Source organism: Oncorhynchus kisutch, linkage group LG3, assembly GCF_002021735.2.
Source record: "Oncorhynchus kisutch isolate 150728-3 linkage group LG3, Okis_V2, whole genome shotgun sequence".
Taxonomy (NCBI): Eukaryota; Metazoa; Chordata; class Actinopteri; order Salmoniformes; family Salmonidae; genus Oncorhynchus; species Oncorhynchus kisutch.
The window spans coordinates 960,001-979,760 of record NC_034176.2 but is presented as its reverse complement, the minus strand read 5'-3'; the positions used below and the strand labels follow the sequence as shown (position 1 = coordinate 979,760).

At 50.7% G+C, this 19,760-nt stretch overlaps 1 protein-coding gene across 7 annotated transcripts in view; it reads left to right on the top strand.

Annotated features, from left to right (window-relative positions):
- LOC109881703 (protein RUFY3) overlaps nt 1–19,760 on the top strand; it is a 69,206-nt gene that overhangs the window by 29,499 nt on the left and 19,947 nt on the right. For all 7 annotated transcript variants that reach the window (XM_031816459.1, XM_031816428.1, XM_031816438.1 and 4 more), the window contains 6 exons: nt 2,514–2,631; nt 6,782–7,007; nt 7,425–7,486; nt 12,740–12,875; nt 13,174–13,260; nt 15,925–16,011. In XM_031816459.1, coding sequence (XP_031672319.1) covers nt 2,514–2,631; nt 6,782–7,007; nt 7,425–7,486; nt 12,740–12,875; nt 13,174–13,260; nt 15,925–16,011 — 716 coding nt within the window. The remainder of the gene's footprint in view (nt 1–2,513; nt 2,632–6,781; nt 7,008–7,424; nt 7,487–12,739; nt 12,876–13,173; nt 13,261–15,924; nt 16,012–19,760) is intronic.

Below are 19,760 nucleotides of genomic sequence, written 5' to 3'. Positions count from 1 at the left end.
GCACTGAGGATAGGAAACACTGTCACCACCGATAAATCTACGATAATCGATCATTTCAATAAGCATTTTTCCAAGGCTGGCCATGCTTTCCACCTGGCTACCCCTACCCCGGTAAACAGCCCTGCACCCCCCCATAGCAACCTGTCCAAGCCTCCCCCATTTCTCCTTCACACAAATCCAAATAGCTGATGTTCTGAAATCGCTGCCAAATCTGGACCCCTACAAATCAGCCAGGCTAGACAATCTGGACTTTCTCATCCTAAAATTATCCGCCAAAATAGTTGCAACCCCTATTACTAGCCTGTTCAACCTCTTTTTTATCATCTGAGATCCCCAAAGATTGGAAAGCTGCCGTGGTCATCTCCCTCTTCAAAGGGGGAGACACTCTAGACCCAAACTGTTATAGACCTATATCCATCCTGCCCTGCATTTCTAAAATATTTGAAAGCCAAGTTAATAAACAGATCACCGACCATTTTGAATCCCACAGTACCTTCTCCACCATGCAATCTGGTTTCTGAGCTGGTCATGGGTGCACCTCAGCCACGCTCAAGGTCCTAAACGATATCATAACCGCCATCGATAAGAGACATTACTGTGCAGCCGTATTCATCGACCTGGCCAAGGCTTTCGACTCTGTCAATCACTGCATTCCTATCGGCAGAATCAATAGCCTTGGCTTCTCAAATGACTGCCTTGCCAGGTTCACCAACTATTTCTCTGATAGAGTTCAGTTGTCAAATCGGAGGGCCTGTTGTCCGGACCTCTGGCAGTCTCTGTGGGGGTGCTACAGGGCTCAATTCTTGGGCTGACTCTTTTCTCTGTATAGATCAATGATGTTGCTCTTGCTGCTGGTGATTCTCTGATCCACCTCTACGTAGACGACACCTTTCTGTATACTTCTGGCCCTTCTTTGGACACTGTGTTAAGAGTTTTATCACCAAACCCCATATACGACCCAACACTGTGACCTGTACATTCTCGTTGGCTGGTCCTCGCTTCATATTCGTCACCAAACCCACTGGCTCCAGGTCATCTATGTGTTTGCTAGGTAAAGCCCCGCCTTATCTCAGCTCACTGGTCACCATAGAAACATCCACCTGTAGCACGCGCTCCAGAAGGTAAATTGCACAGGTCATCCCCAAAGCCAACACTTCCTTTGGCCGCCTTTCCTTCCAGTTCTCTGCTGCCAATGACTGGAACGAATTGCAAAAATCTCTGAAGGTGAAAAATCTCTCTAATATTAAGCATCAGCTGTCAGAGCTGCTTACCGATCACTGTACCTGTACACAGCCAATCTGTAAATAGCCCATCCAACTACCTCATCTCCATATTATTACTTACCCTCTTGCTATTTTGCACCCCAGTATCTCTACTTGCACATCATCATCTGCACATACAGTAAATTACTCCAGTATTAATGCTAAGTTGTAATTAATTTTGCCTCTATGGCCTATTTATCCCTACTCTTCTACATTTGCACACACTGTACATAAATCGAAAAATCTTTATTTTCTATTGTGTTGTTGTTTGTGTCGCACTGCTTTGCTTTATCTTGGCCAGGTTGCAGTTGTAAATGAGAACTTGTTCTCAACTGGCCTACCTGGTTAACTAAAGGTGTTCTCAACTGGCCTACCTGGTTAAATAAAGGTGAAATAAAAAAATACAAATAGTGGACTTCAGGAGGAATCAGGCTGGATACTCCCCTCCATGGAGACGGTCAGCGTACACCTCAGAGAATCTGAAATGGTCTAACCACATGGACATCGTAGTGATGGCACGACAGTGACTCTTCAATATTCTGAAGAAATGTTGCATTTCCCAGAGGGCTCTGTGTTCTACAGGAGTAACTTCGAGAGCATACTGTTGGTCTGCATCCCAGCCTGGTACGGACCACAAGGCACTTCAGAGTATGATACAGCCTAACGCAGTATTGGGTGCCCACTGCCTGCCCTACAGGACACCTACAACACCAGGTGTCGCAGGAAGGCCTAGAAGATCATCATGGACCCCAGCCACCAAGCCATGCCCTGTTCTCCCATCTTCAATCACTCAGACCGGGCAGCAAAGGAGCATCATGGGAAAAACTGGAAGGACTGGCTGCTGAATAGCCACCTGCAGCTACCTGCAACCCCTTCCTCCCTGCTACTCCCCTTATGGTCTTTACTCTGCCTCTACCCCCAAGGGACATGTATTTATTCATCCTTGCTACAGTTATGTATATAGTTCATTTTTTCTATAGTTTTAATACCATTTGTCATGATCTCTTTTCACTCGTCCTGTATGTTGGAGCTCGGAACCTAAAAGTTTGACTGTACCTTGCAATCACACCTACATCCCTGTACATGTGACTATTAAACACTCTAATCTGATTATAATGATGTAAGTGTGACAGATTTATAACCTACTGATTCTGTTCATTCAGGATGCTTAGAAGTGCCCTGTCAGGATGATCTTAGCATTGGTGTTGTGTAGTATTGTTGGCCTAACGTGCCCTCTACCGACCCCCTTAGCCAAGAAGACGTTCCTGGGGCAGAACAAGTCTTTCTGGGGGGCCCTGGAGCTGGTGGAGAAACTCACCCCTGAGGCTGGAGAGATCACCGCCAGCGTCAAGGACCTGCCAGGACTCAAGTAAGACCTGCGCCTGAATAACGCTATCCCTCATGTCCTCTTCCCGCCTGACTAACGCTGTCCCTAATGTCCTCTTCCCGCCTGACTGACACCGTCCCGAATGTCCTCTTCCCGTCTGACTGACGCCGTCCCTAATGTCCTCTTCCCGTCTGACTGACGCCGTCCCTAATATCCTCTTCCCGTCTGACTGACGCCGTCCCTAATGTCCTCTTCCCGTCTGACTGACGCCGTCCCTAATGTCCTCTTTCTGTCTGACTGACGCCGTCACTAATGTCCTCTTCCTGACTAACTCCGTCCCTAATGTCCTCTTCCCGTCTGACTAACTCCGTCCCTAATGTCCTCTTCCCGTCTGACTAACGCTGTCCCTAATGTCCTCTTCCCGTCTGACTAACGCTGTCCCTAATGTCCTCTTCCCGTCTGACTAACGCCGTCCCTAATGTCCTCTTCCCGTCTGACTGACAGCGTCCCTAATGTCCTCTTCCCGTCTGACTGACGCCGTCCCTAATGTCCTCTTCCCGTCTGACTAACGCTGTCCCTAATGTCCTCTTCCCGTCTGACTAACGCTGTGCCTAATATCCTCTTCCCGTCTGACTAACGCTGTGCCTAATGTCCTCTTCCCGTCTGACTAACGCTGTGCCTAATGTCCTCTTCCCGTCTAACGCTGTGCCTAATGTCCTCTTCCCGTCTGACGCTGTGCCTAATGTCCTCTTCCCGTCTGACTAACGCTGTGCCTAATGTCCTCTTCCCGTCTGACTAACGCTGTGCCTAATGTCCTCTTCCCGTCTGACTAACGCTGTGCCTAATGTCCTCTTCCCGTCTGACTAACGCTGTGCCTAATGTCCTCTTCCCGTCTGACTAACGCTGTGCCTAATGTCCTCTTCCCGTCTGACTAACGCTGTGCCTAATGTCCTCTTCCCGTCTGACTAACGCTGTGCCTAATGTCCTCTTCCCGTCTGACTAACGCTGTGCCTAATGTCCTCTTCCCGTCTGACTAACGCTGTGCCTAATGTCCTCTTCCCGTCTGACTAACGCTGTGCCTAATGTCCTCTTCCCGTCTAACTCCGTCCCTAATGTCCTCTTCCCGTCTGACTAACGCTGTCCCTAATGTCCTCTTCCCGTCTGACTAACGCTGTCCCTAATGTCCTCTTCCCGTCTGACTAACGCTGTCCCTAATGTCCTCTTCCCGTCTAACTAACGCTGTCCCTAATGTCCTCTTCCCGTCTGACTGACATTAGGCACAGCGTTTCCTGACTAACTCCGTCCCTAATGTCCTCTTCCCGTCTGACTAACGCTGTGCCTAATGTCCTCTTCCCGTCTAACGCTGTGCCTAATGTCCTCTTCCCGTCTGACTAACTCCGTCCCTAATGTCCTCTTCCCGTCTGACTAACGCTGTCCCTAATGTCCTCTTCCCGTCTGACTAACGCTGTCCCTAATGTCCTCTTCCCGTCTGACTAACGCCGTCCCTAATGTCCTCTTCCCGTCTGACTGACAGCGTCCCTAATGTCCTCTTCCCGTCTGACTGACGCCGTCCCTAATGTCCTCTTCCCGTCTGACTAACGCTGTCCCTAATGTCCTCTTCCCGTCTGACTAACGCTGTGCCTAATGTCCTCTTCCCGTCTGACTAACGCTGTGCCTAATGTCCTCTTCCCGTCTGACTAACGCTGTGCCTAATGTCCTCTTCCCGTCTAACGCTGTGCCTAATGTCCTCTTCCCGTCTGACGCTGTGCCTAATGTCCTCTTCCCGTCTGACTAACGCTGTGCCTAATGTCCTCTTCCCGTCTGACTAACGCTGTGCCTAATGTCCTCTTCCCGTCTGACTAACGCTGTGCCTAATGTCCTCTTCCCGTCTGACTAACGCTGTGCCTAATGTCCTCTTCCCGTCTGACTAACGCTGTGCCTAATGTCCTCTTCCCGTCTGACTAACGCTGTGCCTAATGTCCTCTTCCCGTCTGACTAACGCTGTGCCTAATGTCCTCTTCCCGTCTGACTAACGCTGTGCCTAATGTCCTCTTCCCGTCTGACTAACGCTGTGCCTAATGTCCTCTTCCCGTCTGACTAACGCTGTGCCTAATGTCCTCTTCCCGTCTAACTCCGTCCCTAATGTCCTCTTCCCGTCTGACTAACGCTGTCCCTAATGTCCTCTTCCCGTCTGACTAACGCTGTCCCTAATGTCCTCTTCCCGTCTGACTAACGCTGTCCCTAATGTCCTCTTCCCGTCTGACTAACGCTGTGCCTAATGTCCTCTTCCCGTCTGACTAACGCTGTGCCTAATGTCCTCTTCCCGTCTGACTAACGCTGTGCCTAATGTCCTCTTCCCGTCTGACTAACGCTGTGCCTAATGTCCTCTTCCCGTCTGACTAACGCTGTGCCTAATGTCCTCTTCCCGTCTGACTAACGCTGTGCCTAATGTCCTCTTCCCGTCTGACTAACGCTGTGCCTAATGTCCTCTTCCCGTCTGACTAACGCTGTGCCTAATGTCCTCTTCCCGTCTAACTCCGTCCCTAATGTCCTCTTCCCGTCTGACTAACGCTGTCCCTAATGTCCTCTTCCCGTCTGACTAACGCTGTCCCTAATGTCCTCTTCCCGTCTAACTAACGCTGTCCCTAATGTCCTCTTCCCGTCTGACTGACAGCGTCCCTAATGTCCTCTTCCCGTCTGACTAACGCTGTGCCTAATGTCCTCTTCCCGTCTAACGCTGTGCCTAATGTCGTCTTCCCGTCTGACTAACGCTGTCCCTAATGTCCTCTTCCCGTCTGACTAACGCTGTCCCTAATGTCCTCTTCCCGTCTGACTAACGCTGTGCCTAATGTCCTCTTCCCGTCTGACTAACGCTGTGCCTAATGTCCTCTTCCCGTCTGACTAACGCTGTGCCTAATGTCCTCTTCCCGTCTGACTAACGCTGTGCCTAATGTCCTCTTCCCGTCTGACTAACGCTGTCCCTAATGTCCTCTTCCCGTCTGACTAACGCTGTGCCTCATGTCCTCTTCCCGTCTAACGCTGTGCCTAATGTCCTCTTCCCGTCTGACTAACGCTGTGCCTAATGTCCTCTTCCCGTCTAACGCTGTGCATAACAACACCATAACTCCATGAGAAATGCCCTCCTTTGTTTTGTTGATGGTGGTGGAAAATGCTGTCTCAAGTGTTATTTTACAGGGTTGACATCTAGTGACACAAGTTTTGTTTTACTATCCTTGTGGGGACTAAACAATTGATTCCCATTTAAAAATCCTATTTTACCTTACCCTAATTCTAAACCCCTAAGCCTGAAATAGCTTTTTTTTTCTCATGTGGGGACAGGCAAAATGTCCTGTCCCCACATGGGGGGGGGGGGTAGTCTCATCTTTCAAGACTGGTCATAATAGGCCTGTTGAAACGCGTTTTTGGGAGAAGACTGATTTTCAGGATGTCTCCTGGTCTGACAAACAGAGCTGTAGCTCTGCCACCTTCCACAGCAGATGCTGAAGGGCGATATCGGTGGATGCATAGGCTTGAGAGACAGTCCAGGCTAAATAATATTTCTCTAGCTTGAACCTACTGATTTTGATGGGGATTTTGTTATGTTGATTTCTGGGGTGCAGAAATTGTAGGCTAAGGGTTTTAACACCCTCTATACTCCTTTGAGATCCGTCTTTGAAAGTCACAGATCTCTTCTATCTATGGTTGCCAACATAATGGGCAGCTGGGCATTTTTATACAGGGACCCTCCCAAAGCATGATGGGATGTTTTAAATGCTTAATTAACTCACGAACCAGCTGTGGAAGCAGCTGCTTTCAATATACTCCGTCTCCCTCATTTACTCCAGTGATTCTTTTATTATGGAAGCCCTATCACATCCGTGATTGGGAGTCCCATAGGACGGCGCACAATTGGCCTAGCGTCGTTCGGGGTAGGCCGTCATTGTAAATAGGATTTTGTTGGTAACTGACTTGCCTGGTTAAATTAAGGTTCCATTGGTGTAAGCCCCCCCCCCCAGTATTAGATGGAGTAACACTGTGTGGTTCGATTACGATAGTAGACACTCGCACACGGTTCACTTGGTATCTGATTGGTGTAAACATGTCACACATTGGGTAGTTGATACATAATTGGCCTAATCTTCTGTTGACCAGTTGAGTTATGTGATTGGTGTAACTCCCCGTCTGTCACCAGAACCCCATTAGGAAGAGGGCGGGCCTGGCTGCGATTGGCCCTGATGCAGAAGAAGCTGTCAGATTACATGAAGACCATCATCAACAGAAAGGACCTGCTCAGTGAGTTCTACGAGTCCAACGCTCTCATGATGGAGGAGGAAGGAGCCGTGATCGCCGGACTGCTGGTTGGGTTGAACGTCATCGATGCTAATCTCTGTATGAAGGGAGAAGACCTCGACTCACAGGTTAGTACCATAGAATATATATGTGGCCCCCAGTACACATTTACAGTGGCCCCCAGTATGCATTTACAGTGGCCCCCAGTATGCATTTACAGTGGCTCCCAGTACGCATTTACAGTGGCCCCCAGTACGCATTTACAGTGGCCCCCAGTACGCATTTACAGTGGCCCCCAGTACGCATTTACAGTGGCCCCCAGTACGCATTTACAGTGGCCCCCAGTACGCATTTACAGTGGCCCCCAGTACGCATTTACAGTGGCCCCCAGTACGCATTTACAGTGGCCCCCAGTACGCATTTACAGTGGCCCCCAGTACACATTTACAGTGGCCCCCAGTATGCATTTACAGTGGCCCATCAGTGTAGCAGCTGTTATTCTGTTATGTGGTCATACAAGTAAGTCTGTTGTATTTCCTGTGCAGGTCGGGGTGATAGATTTCTCCATGTATCTTAAGGATGGTCAAAGCAGCAAGACGGCAGAAGGGTGCGTTCCTTTTTATTACCGCTAGCCCCTCCCCTTAACAATGATAGCCCCTCCCCTTAACAATGATAGCCCCTCCCTTGACAATGATAGCCCCTCCCCTTGACAATTATAGCCCCTCCCCTTAACAACGCGTTCCCCTCCCCTTAACAATGATAGCCCCTCCCCTTAAAAATGATAGCCCCTCTCCTTGACAATGCTAGCCCCTCGCCTTAATACCGCTAGCCCCTCACCTTAACAACGCTAGCCCCTCACCTTAATACCGCTAGCCCCTCACCTTAATACCGCTAGCCCCTCACCTTAACAACGCTAGCCCCTCACCTTAACAACGCTAGCCCCTCACCTTAATACTGCTAGCCCCTCACCTTAATACTGCTAGCCCCTCACCTTAATACCGCTAGCCCCTCACCTTAACAACGCTAGCCCCTCACCTTAATACCGCTAGCCCCTCACCTTAACAACGCTAGCCCCTCACCTTAATACCGCTAGCCCCTCACCTTAACAACGCTAGCCCCTCACCTTAATACCGCTAGCCCCTCACCTTAACAACGCTAGCCCCTCACCTTAATACCGCTAGCCCCTCACCTTAATACCGCTAGCCCCTCACCTTAATACCGCTAGCCCCTCACCTTAATACCGCTAGCCCCTCACCTTAACAACGCTAGCCCCTCACCTTAATACCGCTAGCCCCTCACTAGCCCCTTTTTGCAATTGGTTCCAGTCGCAGGCAGCAGAGAACTGGAAGGAAAGACGGCCAAATGAGGTTTTGGCTTTAGGGATGATCAGTGAGACACCTGCTGGAGCGCGTGCTACGGGTGGGTGTTGCCATCGTGACCATTGAACTGAGATAAGGCGGAGCTTTACCTAGCATAGACTTGTAGATGACCTGGAGCCAGTGGGTCTGGCGACGAACATGTAGCGAGGGCCAGCCGACTAGAGCATACAGATCGCAGGTGTGGGTGATATAAGGTGCTTTAGTAACCAAACGGATGGCACTGTGATAAACTGCATCCAGTTTGCTGAGTCGAGTATTGGAAGCTATTTTGTAGATGACATCGCCGAAGTCGGATCGGTAGGATAGTCAGTTTTACTAGGGTAAGTTTTGCGGCGTGAGTGAAGGAGGCTTTGTTGCGAAATAGAAAGCCGGCTCTAGATTTGATTTTGGATTGGAGATATTTGATATGAGTCTGGAAGGAGAGTTTGCAGTCTAGCCAGACACCTAGGTACTTATAGATGTCCACATATTCTAGGTCGGAACCATCCAGTGTGGTGATGCTAGTCGGGCGTGCGGGTGCAGGCAGCGAACGGTTGAAATGGATGCATTTGGTTTTGCTAGCGTTTAAGAGCAGTTGGAGGCCACAGAAGGAGTGTTGTATGGCATTGAAGCTCATTTGGAGGTTAGATAGCACAGTGTCCAAGGAAGGGCCAGAAGTATACAGAATGGTGTCGTCTGCGTAGAGGTGGATCAGGGAATTGCCCGCGCAAGAGCAACGTCATTGATATATATACAGAGAAAAGAGTCGGCCCGAGAACTGAACCCTGTGGTACCCCCATAGAGACTGCCAGAGGACCGGACAACATGCCCTCCGATTTGACACACTGAACTCTGTCTGCAAAGTAGTTGGTGAACCAGGCAAGGCAGTCATTAGAAAAACCGAGGCTACTGAGTCTGCCGATAAGAATATGGTGATTGACAGAGTCGAAAGCCTTGGCCAGGTCGATGAAGACGGCTGCACAGTACTGTCTTTTATCGATGGCGGTTATGATATCGTTTAGTACCTTGAGCGTGGCTGAGGTGCACCCGTGACCGGCTCTGAAACCGGATTGCACAGCGGAGAAGGTACGGTGGGATTTGAGATGGTCAGTGACCTGTTTGTTGACTTGGCTTTCGAAGACCTTAGATAGGCAGGGCAGGATGGATATAGGTCTGTAACAGTTTTGGGTCCAGGGTGTCTCCCCCTTTGAAGAGGGGGATGACCGCGGCAGCTTTCCAATCCTTGGGGATCTCAGATGATACAAAGGAGATGTTGAACAGGCTGACAATAGGGGTTGCGACAATAGCTGCGGACAGTTTCAGAAATAGAGGGTCCAGATTGTCAAGCCCAGCTGATTTGTACGGGTCCAGGTTTTGCAGCTCTTTCAGAACATCTGCTATCTGGATTTGGGTAAAGGAGAAGCTGGGGAGGCGTGGGCGAGTAGCTGCGGGGGGGCGGAGCTGTTGGCCGAGGTTAGAGTAGCCAGGAGGAAGGCATGGCCAGCTGTTGGCCGAGGTTCGAGTAGCCAGGAGGAAGGCATGGCCAGCCGTTGAGAAATGCTTGTTGAAGTTTTCGATTATCACGGATTTATCGGTGGTGACCATGTTACCTAGCCTCAGTGCAGTGGGCAGCTGGGAGGAGGTGACCGTGTTACCTAGCCTCAGTGCAGTGGGCAGCTGGGAGGAGGTGACCGTGTTACCTAGCCTCAGTGCAGTGGGCAGCTGGGAGGAGGTGACCGTGTTACCTAGCCTCAGTGTAGTGGGCAGCTGGGAGGAGGTGCTCTTGTTCTCCATGGATTTATCGGTGGTGACCGTGTTACCTAGCCTCGGTGCAGTGGGCAGCTGGGAGGAGGTGCTCTTGTTCTCCATGGATTTATCGGTGGTGACCGTGTTACCTAGCCTCAGTGATGTGGGCAGCTGGGAGGAGGTGACCGTGTTACCTAGCCTCAGTGCAGTGGGCAGCTGGGAGGAGGTGCTCTTGTTCTCCATGGATTTATCGGTGATGACCGTGTTACCTAGCCTCAGTGCAGTGGGCAGCTGGGAGGAGGTGCTCTTGTTCTCCATGGATTTATCGGTGGTGACCGTGTTACCTAGCCTCAGTGCAGTGGGCAGCTGGGAGGAGGTGACCGTGTTACCTAGCATCAGTGCAGTGGGCAGCTGGGAGGAGGTGCTCTTGTTCTCCATGGATTTATCGGTGATGACCGTGTTACCTAGCCTCAGTGCAGTGGGCAGCTGGGAGGAGGTGCTCTTGTTCTCCATGGATTTATCGGTGATGACCGTGTTACCTAGCCTCAGTGCAGTGGGCAGCTGGGAGGAGGTGCTCTTGTTCTCCATGGATTTATCAGTGGTGACCGTGTTACCTAGCCTCAGTGCAGTGGGCAGCTGGGAGGAGGTGCTCTTGTTCTCCATGGATTTATCGGTGGTGACCGTGTTACCTAGCCTCAGTGCAGTGGGCAGCTGGGAGGAGGTGACCGTGTTACCTAGCCTCAGTGCAGTGGGCAGCTGGGAGGAGGTGCTCTTGTTCTCCATGGATTTATCGGTGATGACCGTGTTACCTAGCCTCAGTGCAGTGGGCAGCTGGGAGGAGGTGCTCTTGTTCTCCATGGATTTATCGGTGATGACCGTGTTACCTAGCCTCAGTGCAGTGGGCAGCTGGGAGGAGGTGCTCTTGTTCTCCATGGATTTATCAGTGGTGACCGTGTTACCTAGCCTCAGTGCAGTGGGCAGCTGGGAGGAGGTGCTCTTGTTCTCCATGGATTTATCGGTGGTGACCGTGTTACCTAGCCTCAGTGCAGTGGGCAGCTGGGAGGAGGTGACCGTGTTACCTAGCCTCAGTGCAGTGGGCAGCTGGGAGGAGGTGCTCTTGTTCTCCATGGATTTATCGGTGGTGACCGTGTTACCTAGCCTCAGTGCAGTGGGCAGCTGGGAGGAGGTGACCGTGTTCTCCATGGATTTATCGGTGATGACCGTGTTACCTAGCCTCAGTGCAGTGGGCAGCTGGGAGGAGGTGCTCTTGTTCTCCATGGATTTATCGGTGATGACCGTGTTACCTAGCCTCAGTGCAGTGGGCAGCTGGGAGGAGGTGCTCTTGTTCTCCATGGATTTGTCGGTGGTGACCGTGTTACCTAGCCTCAGTGCAGTGGGCAGCTGGGAGGAGGTGCTCTTATTCTCCATGGACTTTACAGTGTCCCAAAACTTTTTGGAGTTCAAGCTACAGGATGCACATTTCTGCTTGAAAAAGCTGGCCTTTGCTTTCCTGACTGACTGCGTGTTTTGGTTCCTGACTTCCCTGAACAGTTGCATATCGCAGGGACTATTCGATGCTATTGCAGTCCGCCACAGGATGTTTTTGTGCTGGTCGAGGGCAGTCAGGTCTGGAGTGAACCAAGGTCTATATCTGTTCTTAGTTCTGCATTTTTTGAACGGAGCATGCTTGTCTAAAATGGTGAGGAAGTTACTTTTAAAGAATGACCAGGCATCCTCAACTGATGGGATGAGGTCAATATCCTTCCAGGATACCCGGGCCAGGTCGATTAGAAAGGCCTGCTCGCAGAAGTGTTTTAGGGAGCGTTTGACAGTGATGAGGGGTGGTCGTTTGACCGCGGACCTGTAGCGGATACAGGCAATGAGGCAGTGATCGCTGAGATCATGATTGAAGACAGCAGAGGTGTATTTGGAGGGCAAGTTGGTCAGGATAATGTCAATTAGGGTGCCCATGTTTACAGATTTAGGGTTGTGTCGTAACCGCTAGCCCCTCACCTTAACAACGCTAGCCCCTCACCTTTAACCCCACGTATATCCTGTCTTTCTCTTCAGGAAAAACACTCAATTTCTCTGCCTAGTGTCGCACCCTCCCGGCCCTAGTGTTGTGCTCTCCCAGCCCTAGTGCCGCGCCCTCCCAGCCCTAGTGCCGTGCCCTCCCAGCCCTAGTGCCGTGCCCTCCCAGCCCTAGTGCCGTGCCCTCCCAGCCCTAGTGCCGTGCCCTCCCAGCCCTAGTGCCGTGCCCTCCCAGCCCTAGTGCCGTGCCCTCCCAGCCCTAGTGCCGTGCCCTCCCAGCCCTAGTGCCGTGCCCTCCCAGCCCTAGTGCCGTGCCCTCCCAGCCCTAGTGCCGTGCCCTCCCAGCCCTAGTGCCGTGCCCTCCCAGCCCTAGTGCCGTGCCCTCCCAGCCCTAGTGCCGTGCCCTCCCAGCCCTAGTGCCGTGCCCTCCCAGCCCTAGTGCCGTGCCCTCCCAGCCCTAGTGCCGTGCCCTCCCAGCCCTAGTGCCGTGCCCTCCCAGCCCTAGTGCCGTGCCCTCCCAGCCCTAGTGCCGTGCCCTCCCAGCCCTAGTGCCGTGCCCTCCCAGCCCTAGTGCCGTGCCCTCCCAGCCCTAGTGCCGTGCCCTCCCAGCCCTAGTGCCGTGCCCTCCCAGCCCTAGTGCCGTGCCCTCCAGCCCTAGTGTGAGATGAGCTGGCTTTTGCTTCCAAGTATTTCTCAATTCTCCAATTCTCCCCCCCACCCACCAGGGATGGCCAGATCACAGCCATCCTGGACCAGAAGAACTATGTTGAGGAGCTAAACAGACACCTGAGTGCTTCAGTCAACAACCTGCAGGCCAAAGTAGACGCTATGGAGAAGTCCAACACCAAGCTCACTGAAGAGGTTGGCTTATTTTTTTATTTGACCACAGTTTGATTTAACATGCAGTCTACAACTGGGTTGTGTAGAGGTTGTGTCGAGGTTAACAGAACGTTGTCTTAATGTCAAGTGAAATGACATTCTTTCAAGCTCTAAACCCAACAATGCAGTAATCAATAGCCTTGGTTGTCTGAAAGTAAATCTGATATTTCTCCACTGGTGTGGAACATTTTCGAGGTTTCTCTTGCAAAATTGATTTTTATCTCAATGAGACAAACCTGTATAAATAAAGGTCAAATACACTCAAACCTGGTGTGTCCAGCTTGCAGTAGCCAACAACAGGATCATCACCCTACAAGAGGATGTAGAACGAGTCAAGGAGGAGAGCTCCAACCAGTCCAGTCGCAAGGTAAAACGAACAACCACTGTTCATTTTGAAGTATTTAATCATTATTGAACTAGGCAAGTCAGTTAAGAACAAATTCTTATTTACAACAACGGCCTAGGAACAGTGGGTTAACTGCCTTATTCAGGGGCAGAACGACATATTGTACGTTGTCAGCTCTGGGATTCGATCCAGCAACCTTTCAGTTACTGGCCCAATGCTCTAACCACTAGGCTACCTGCTGGTTACTGGCCCAACACTCTAACCACTAGGCTACCTGCTGGTTACTGGCCCAACGCTCTAACCACTAGGCTACCTGCTGGTTACTGGCCCAACGCTCTAACCACTAGGCTACCTGCTGGTTACTGGCCCAACGCTCTAACCACTAGGCTACCTGCTGGTTACTAGTCCAACGCTCTAACCACTAGGCTACCTGCTGGTTACTAGTCCAACGCTCTAACCACTAGGCTACCTGCTGGTTACTGGCTCAACGCTCTAACCACTAGGCTACCTGTTGGTTACTGGCCCAACGCTCTAACCACTAGGCTACCTGCTGGTTACTGGTCCAACGCTCTAACCACTAGGCTACCTGCTGGTTACTGGCCCAACACTCTAACCACTAGGCTACCTGTTGGTTACTGGCCCAACACTCTAACCACTAGGCTACCTGTTGGTTACTGGCCCAACGCTCTAACCACTAGGCTACCTGCTGGTTACTAGTCCAATGCTCTAACCACTAGGTTACCTGCTGGTTACTGGCCCAACACTCTAACCACTAGGCTACCTGCTGGTTACTGGCCCAACACTCTAACCACTAGGCTACCTGCTGGTTACTGGCCCAACGCTCTAACCACTAGGCTACCTGCTGGTTACTGGCCCAACACTCTAACCACTAGGCTACCTGCTGGTTACTGGCCCAACGCTCTAACCACTAGGCTACCTGCTGGTTACTAGTCCAATGCTCTAACCACTAGGCTACCTGCTGGTTACTAGTCCAATGCTCTAACCACTAGGCTACCTGCTGGTTACTGGCCCCAGCGCTCTAACCACTAGGCTACCTGCTGGTTACTAGTCCAACGCTCTAACCACTAGGTTACCTGCTGGTTACTAGTCCAATGCTCTAACCACTAGGCTACCTGCTGGTTACTGGCCCAACGCTCTAACCACTAGGCTACCTGCTGGTTACTGGCCCAACACTCTAACCACTAGGCTACCTGCTGGTTACTGGCCCAACGCTCTAACCACTAGGCTACCTGCTGGTTACTGGCCCAACGCTCTAACCACTAGGCTACCTGCTGGTTACTGGCCCAACGCTCTAACCACTAGGCTACCTGCTGGTTACTGGCCCAACACTCTAACCACTAGGCTACCTGCTGGTTACTGGCCCAACGCTCTAACCACTAGGCTACCTGCTGGTTACTAGTCCAATGCTCTAACCACTAGGCTACCTGCTGGTTACTGGCCCAACACTCTAACCACTAGGCTACCTGCTGGTTACTGGCCCCAGCGCTCTAACCACTAGGCTACCTGCTGGTTACTAGTCCAACGCTCTAACCACTAGGTTACCTGCTGGTTACTGGCCCAACACTCTAACCACTAGGCTACCTGCTGGTTACTGGCCCAATGCTCTAACCACTAGGTTACCTGCTGGTTACTAGTCCAATGCTCTAACCACTAGGTTACCTGCTGGTTACTGGCCCAACACTCTAACCACTAGGCTACCTGCTGGTTACTAGTCCAGCGCTCTAACCACTAGGCTACCTGCTGGTTACTAGTCCAATGCTCTAACCACTAGGTTACCTGCTGGTTACTGGCCCAACACTCTAACCACTAGGCTACCTGCTGGTTACTGGCCCAACACTCTAACCACTAGGCTACCTGCTGGTTACTAGTCCAACGCTCTAACCACTAGGCTACCTGCTGGTTACTAGTCCAACACTCTAACCACTAGGCTACCTGTTGGTTACTGGCCCAACGCTCTAACCACTAGGCTACCTGCTGGTTACTGGTCCAACGCTCTAACCACTAGGCTACCTGCTGGTTACTGGCCCAACACTCTAACCACTAGGCTACCTGTTGGTTACTGGCCCAACACTCTAACCACTAGGCTACCTGTTGGTTACTGGCCCAACGCTCTAACCACTAGGCTACCTGCTGGTTACTAGTCCAATGCTCTAACCACTAGGTTACCTGCTGGTTACTGGCCCAACACTCTAACCACCATGTACAACTTTTATTATCCAAAAATAGAGTGATGTGATATATTGCCCAGCCTTAGTAACTAGCTAGCAAGCAATGCTAAGGAGGTTAGCAGAATGCTAGATGACTAGCATTTCAGGCCAACAAACACTTTCCTCACACGCTAGGAACGTATTTCCTCCAACGTGATGTTCCTAGCGTGTGAGGAACATAAAAAGGTGCCTCTCGCTCCCAAAACACACGTTTTCTGGACACTTGAGGGCAGAGTGCTGATGACATCACCCACTGTATGTGTATCTGGTAGCCTGATTGATCCATACTGAGGAGAAATCCAATGTGTTCCTGACCACCTTCTGAACACAATCAGACCGCAACGCGACCTGTCTTTTCCATGCCATCTTCGTATACTGATCGCAGAAATCGCATGTAAATGTCAAGTGTGGACGAGGCCTGATATGTAGGATGAAGTAATTATGACGACTTTCCCAGGCATCGCGGGCAGGGGACAGCTTGGCAGACGGTCAGGTGCTGGGGGAGGCACGCAAACAGCTCAAGGAGGAAACACAGCTACGATTGGTCAGTTTGTCTCTCTCTCCCTAATCGCTGAGAAATATCATATCCCTCCCTCCCTCCTGTATTAACCCATCCATCCTGTATTAACCCCTCCCTCCCTCCTGTATTAACCCATCCATCCTGTATTAACCCCTCCCTCCATCCATCCATCCATCCTGTATTAACCCACCCCTCCATCCCTCCATCCTGTATTAACCCCTCCATCCATCCATCCTGTATTAACCCCTCCCTCCATCCCTCCATCCTGTATTAACCCCTCCCTCCATCCTGTATTAACCCCTCCATCCATCCATCCTGTATTAACCCCTCCCTCCCCTCTATCCCTCCATCCTGTATTAACCCCTCCATCCATCCATCCATCCTGTATTAACCCCTCCATCCATCCATCCATCCATCCATCCTGTATTAACCCCTCCCTCCATCCCTCCATCCTGTATTAACCCCTCCATCCATCCATCCATCCTGTATTAACCCCTCCCTCCATCCCTCCATCCTGTATTAACCCCTCCATCCAACGATCCATCCTGTATTAACCCCTCCCTCCCTCCCTCCATCCATCCATCCATCCATCCTGTATTAACCCATCCATCCATCCTGTATTAACCCCTCCCTCCATCCCTCCATCCTGTATTAACCCCTCCATCCATCCATCCATCCATCCTGTATTAACCCCTCCCTCCATCCCTCCATCCTGTATTAACCCCTCCATCCATCCATCCATCCTGTATTAACCCCTCCATCCATCCATCCATCCTGTATTAACCCCTCCATCCATCCATCCATCCATCCATCCTGTATTAACCCCTCCATCCATCCATCCTGTATTAACCCCTCCATCCATCCATCCTGTATTAACCCCTCCATCCATCCATCCTGTATTAACCCCTCCCTCCATCCATCCTGTATTAACCCCTCCCTCCATCCATCCTGTATTAACCCCTCCATACATCCATCCTGTATTAACCCCTCCCTCCATCCCTCCATCCTGTATTAACCCACCCCTCCATCTATCCTGTATTAACCCACCCCTCCATCTATCCTGTATTAACCCACCCCTCCATCTATCCTGTATTAACCCACCCCTCCATCTATCCTGTATTAACCCACCCCTCCATCCATCTATCCCTCCATCCTGTATTAACCCAGCCATCTCTCCATCCTGTATTAACCCATCCATCATCCCTCCATCCATCCATCCCTCCATCCATCCATCCATCCTGTATTAACCCATCCCTCCATCCTGTATTAACCCAGCCATCCATCCATCCCGTATTAACCCATCCATCCATCCATCCATCCCTCCATCCATCCATCCCGTATTAACCCATCCATCCATCCCTCCATCCATCCATACTGTATTAACCCATCCCTCCATACTGTATTAACCCATCCCTCCATCCTGTATTAACCCATCCATCCCTCCATCCATCCATCCTGTATTAACCCATCCATCCCTCCATCCATCCATCCTGTATTAACCCATCCATCCCTCCATCCATCCATCCCTCCATCCTGTATTAATCCATCCCTCCATCCTTTATTAACCCATCCATCCCTCCATCCATCCCTCCATCCTGTATTCATCCATCCCTCCATCCTGTATTCATCCATCCCTCCATCCTGTATTAACCCATCCATCCATCCTGTATTAACCCATCCATCCATCCTGTATTAACCCATCCATCCATCCTGTATTCATCCATCCCTCCATCCTGTATTAACCCATCCATCCATCCTGTATTAACCCATCCATCCATCCTGTATTAACCCATCCATCCATCCTGTATTAACCCATCCATCCATCCTGTATTAACCCATCCATCCATCCTGTATTAACCCATCCATCCATCCTGTATTAACCCATCCATCCATCCATCCTGTATTAACCCATCCATCCATCCATCCTGTATTAACCCATCCATCCATCCTGTATTATCCCATCCATCCATCCATCCTGTATTATCCCATCCATCCCTCCATCCTGTATTATCCCATCCATCCCTCCATCCTGTATTAACCCATCTCTCCATCCTGTATTAACCCATCTCTCCATCCATCCATCCTGTATTAACCCATCTCTCCATCCATCCTGTATTAACCCCTCCCTCCCTCCCTCCATCCATCCATCCATCCATCCTGTATTAACCCACCCCTCCATCCCTCCATCCTGTATTAACCCCTCCATCCATCCATCCTGTATTAACCCCTCCATCCATCCATCCTGTATTAACCCCTCCCTCCATCCCTCCATCCTGTATTAACCCCTCCCTCCATCCTGTATTAACCCCTCCATCCATCCATCCTGTATTAACCCCTCCCTCCCCTCTATCCCTCCATCCTGTATTAACCCCTCCATCCATCCATCCATCCATCCTGTATTAACCCCTCCATCCATCCATCCATCCTGTATTAACCCATCCCTCCATCCTGTATTAACCCCTCCATCCATCCTGTATTAACCCCTCCCTCCATCCCTCCATCCTGTATTAACCCCTCCATCCATCGATCCATCCTGTATTAACCCCTCCCTCCATCCATCCATCCATCCATCCTGTATTAACCCATCCATCCATCCTGTATTAACCCCTCCCTCCATCCCTCCATCCTGTATTAACCCCTCCCTCCATCCCTCCATCCTGTATTAACCCCTCCATCCCTCCATCCTGTATTAACCCCTCCATCCATCCATCCATCCATCCTGTATTAACCCATCCATCCCTCCATCCTGTATTAACCCCTCCATCCATCCATCCATCCATCCTGTATTAACCCATCCATCCATCCTGTATTAACCCCTCCATCCATCCATCCATCCATCCTGTATTAACCCCTCCATCCATCCATCCTGTATTAACCCCTCCATCCATCATCCTGTATTAACCCCTCCATCCATCCATCCATCCTGTATTAACCCCTCCATCCATCCATCCTGTATTAACCCATCCATCCATCCATCCTGTATTAACCCCTCCCTCCATCCATCCTGTATTAACCCCTCCATACATCCATCCTGTATTAACCCCTCCCTCCATCCCTCCATCCTGTATTAACCCACCCCTCCATCTATCCTGTATTAACCCACCCCTCCATCCATCCTTTATTAACCCATCCATCCATCTATCCCTCCATCCTGTATTAACCCAGCCATCCATCCATCCCGTATTAACCCATCCATCCCTCCATCCATCCATCCATCCATCCCTCCATCCATCCATCCCGTATTAACCCATCCATCCATCCCTCCATCCATACTGTATTAACCCATCCCTCCATACTGTATTAACCCATCCCTCCATACTGTATTAACCCATCCATCCCTCCATCCTGTATTAACCCATCCATCCCTCCATCCATCCATCCCTCCATCCTGTATTAATCCATCCCTCCATCCTTTATTAACCCATCCATCCCTCCATCCATCCCTCCATCCTGTATTAATCCATCCCTCCATCCTGTATTAACCCATCTCTCCATCCTGTATTAACCCATCCATCCATCCTGTATTAACCCATCTCTCCATCCTGTATTAACCCATCTCTCCATCCTGTATTAACCCATCCATCCATCCTGTATTAACCCATCCATCCATCCATCCTGTATTATCCCATCCATCCATCCATCCTGTATTATCCCATCCATCCATCCATCCTGTATTATCCCATCCATCCCTCCATCCTGTATTAACCCATCTCTCCATCCTGTATTAACCCATCTCTCCATCCTGTATTAACCCATCCATCCATCCATCCTGT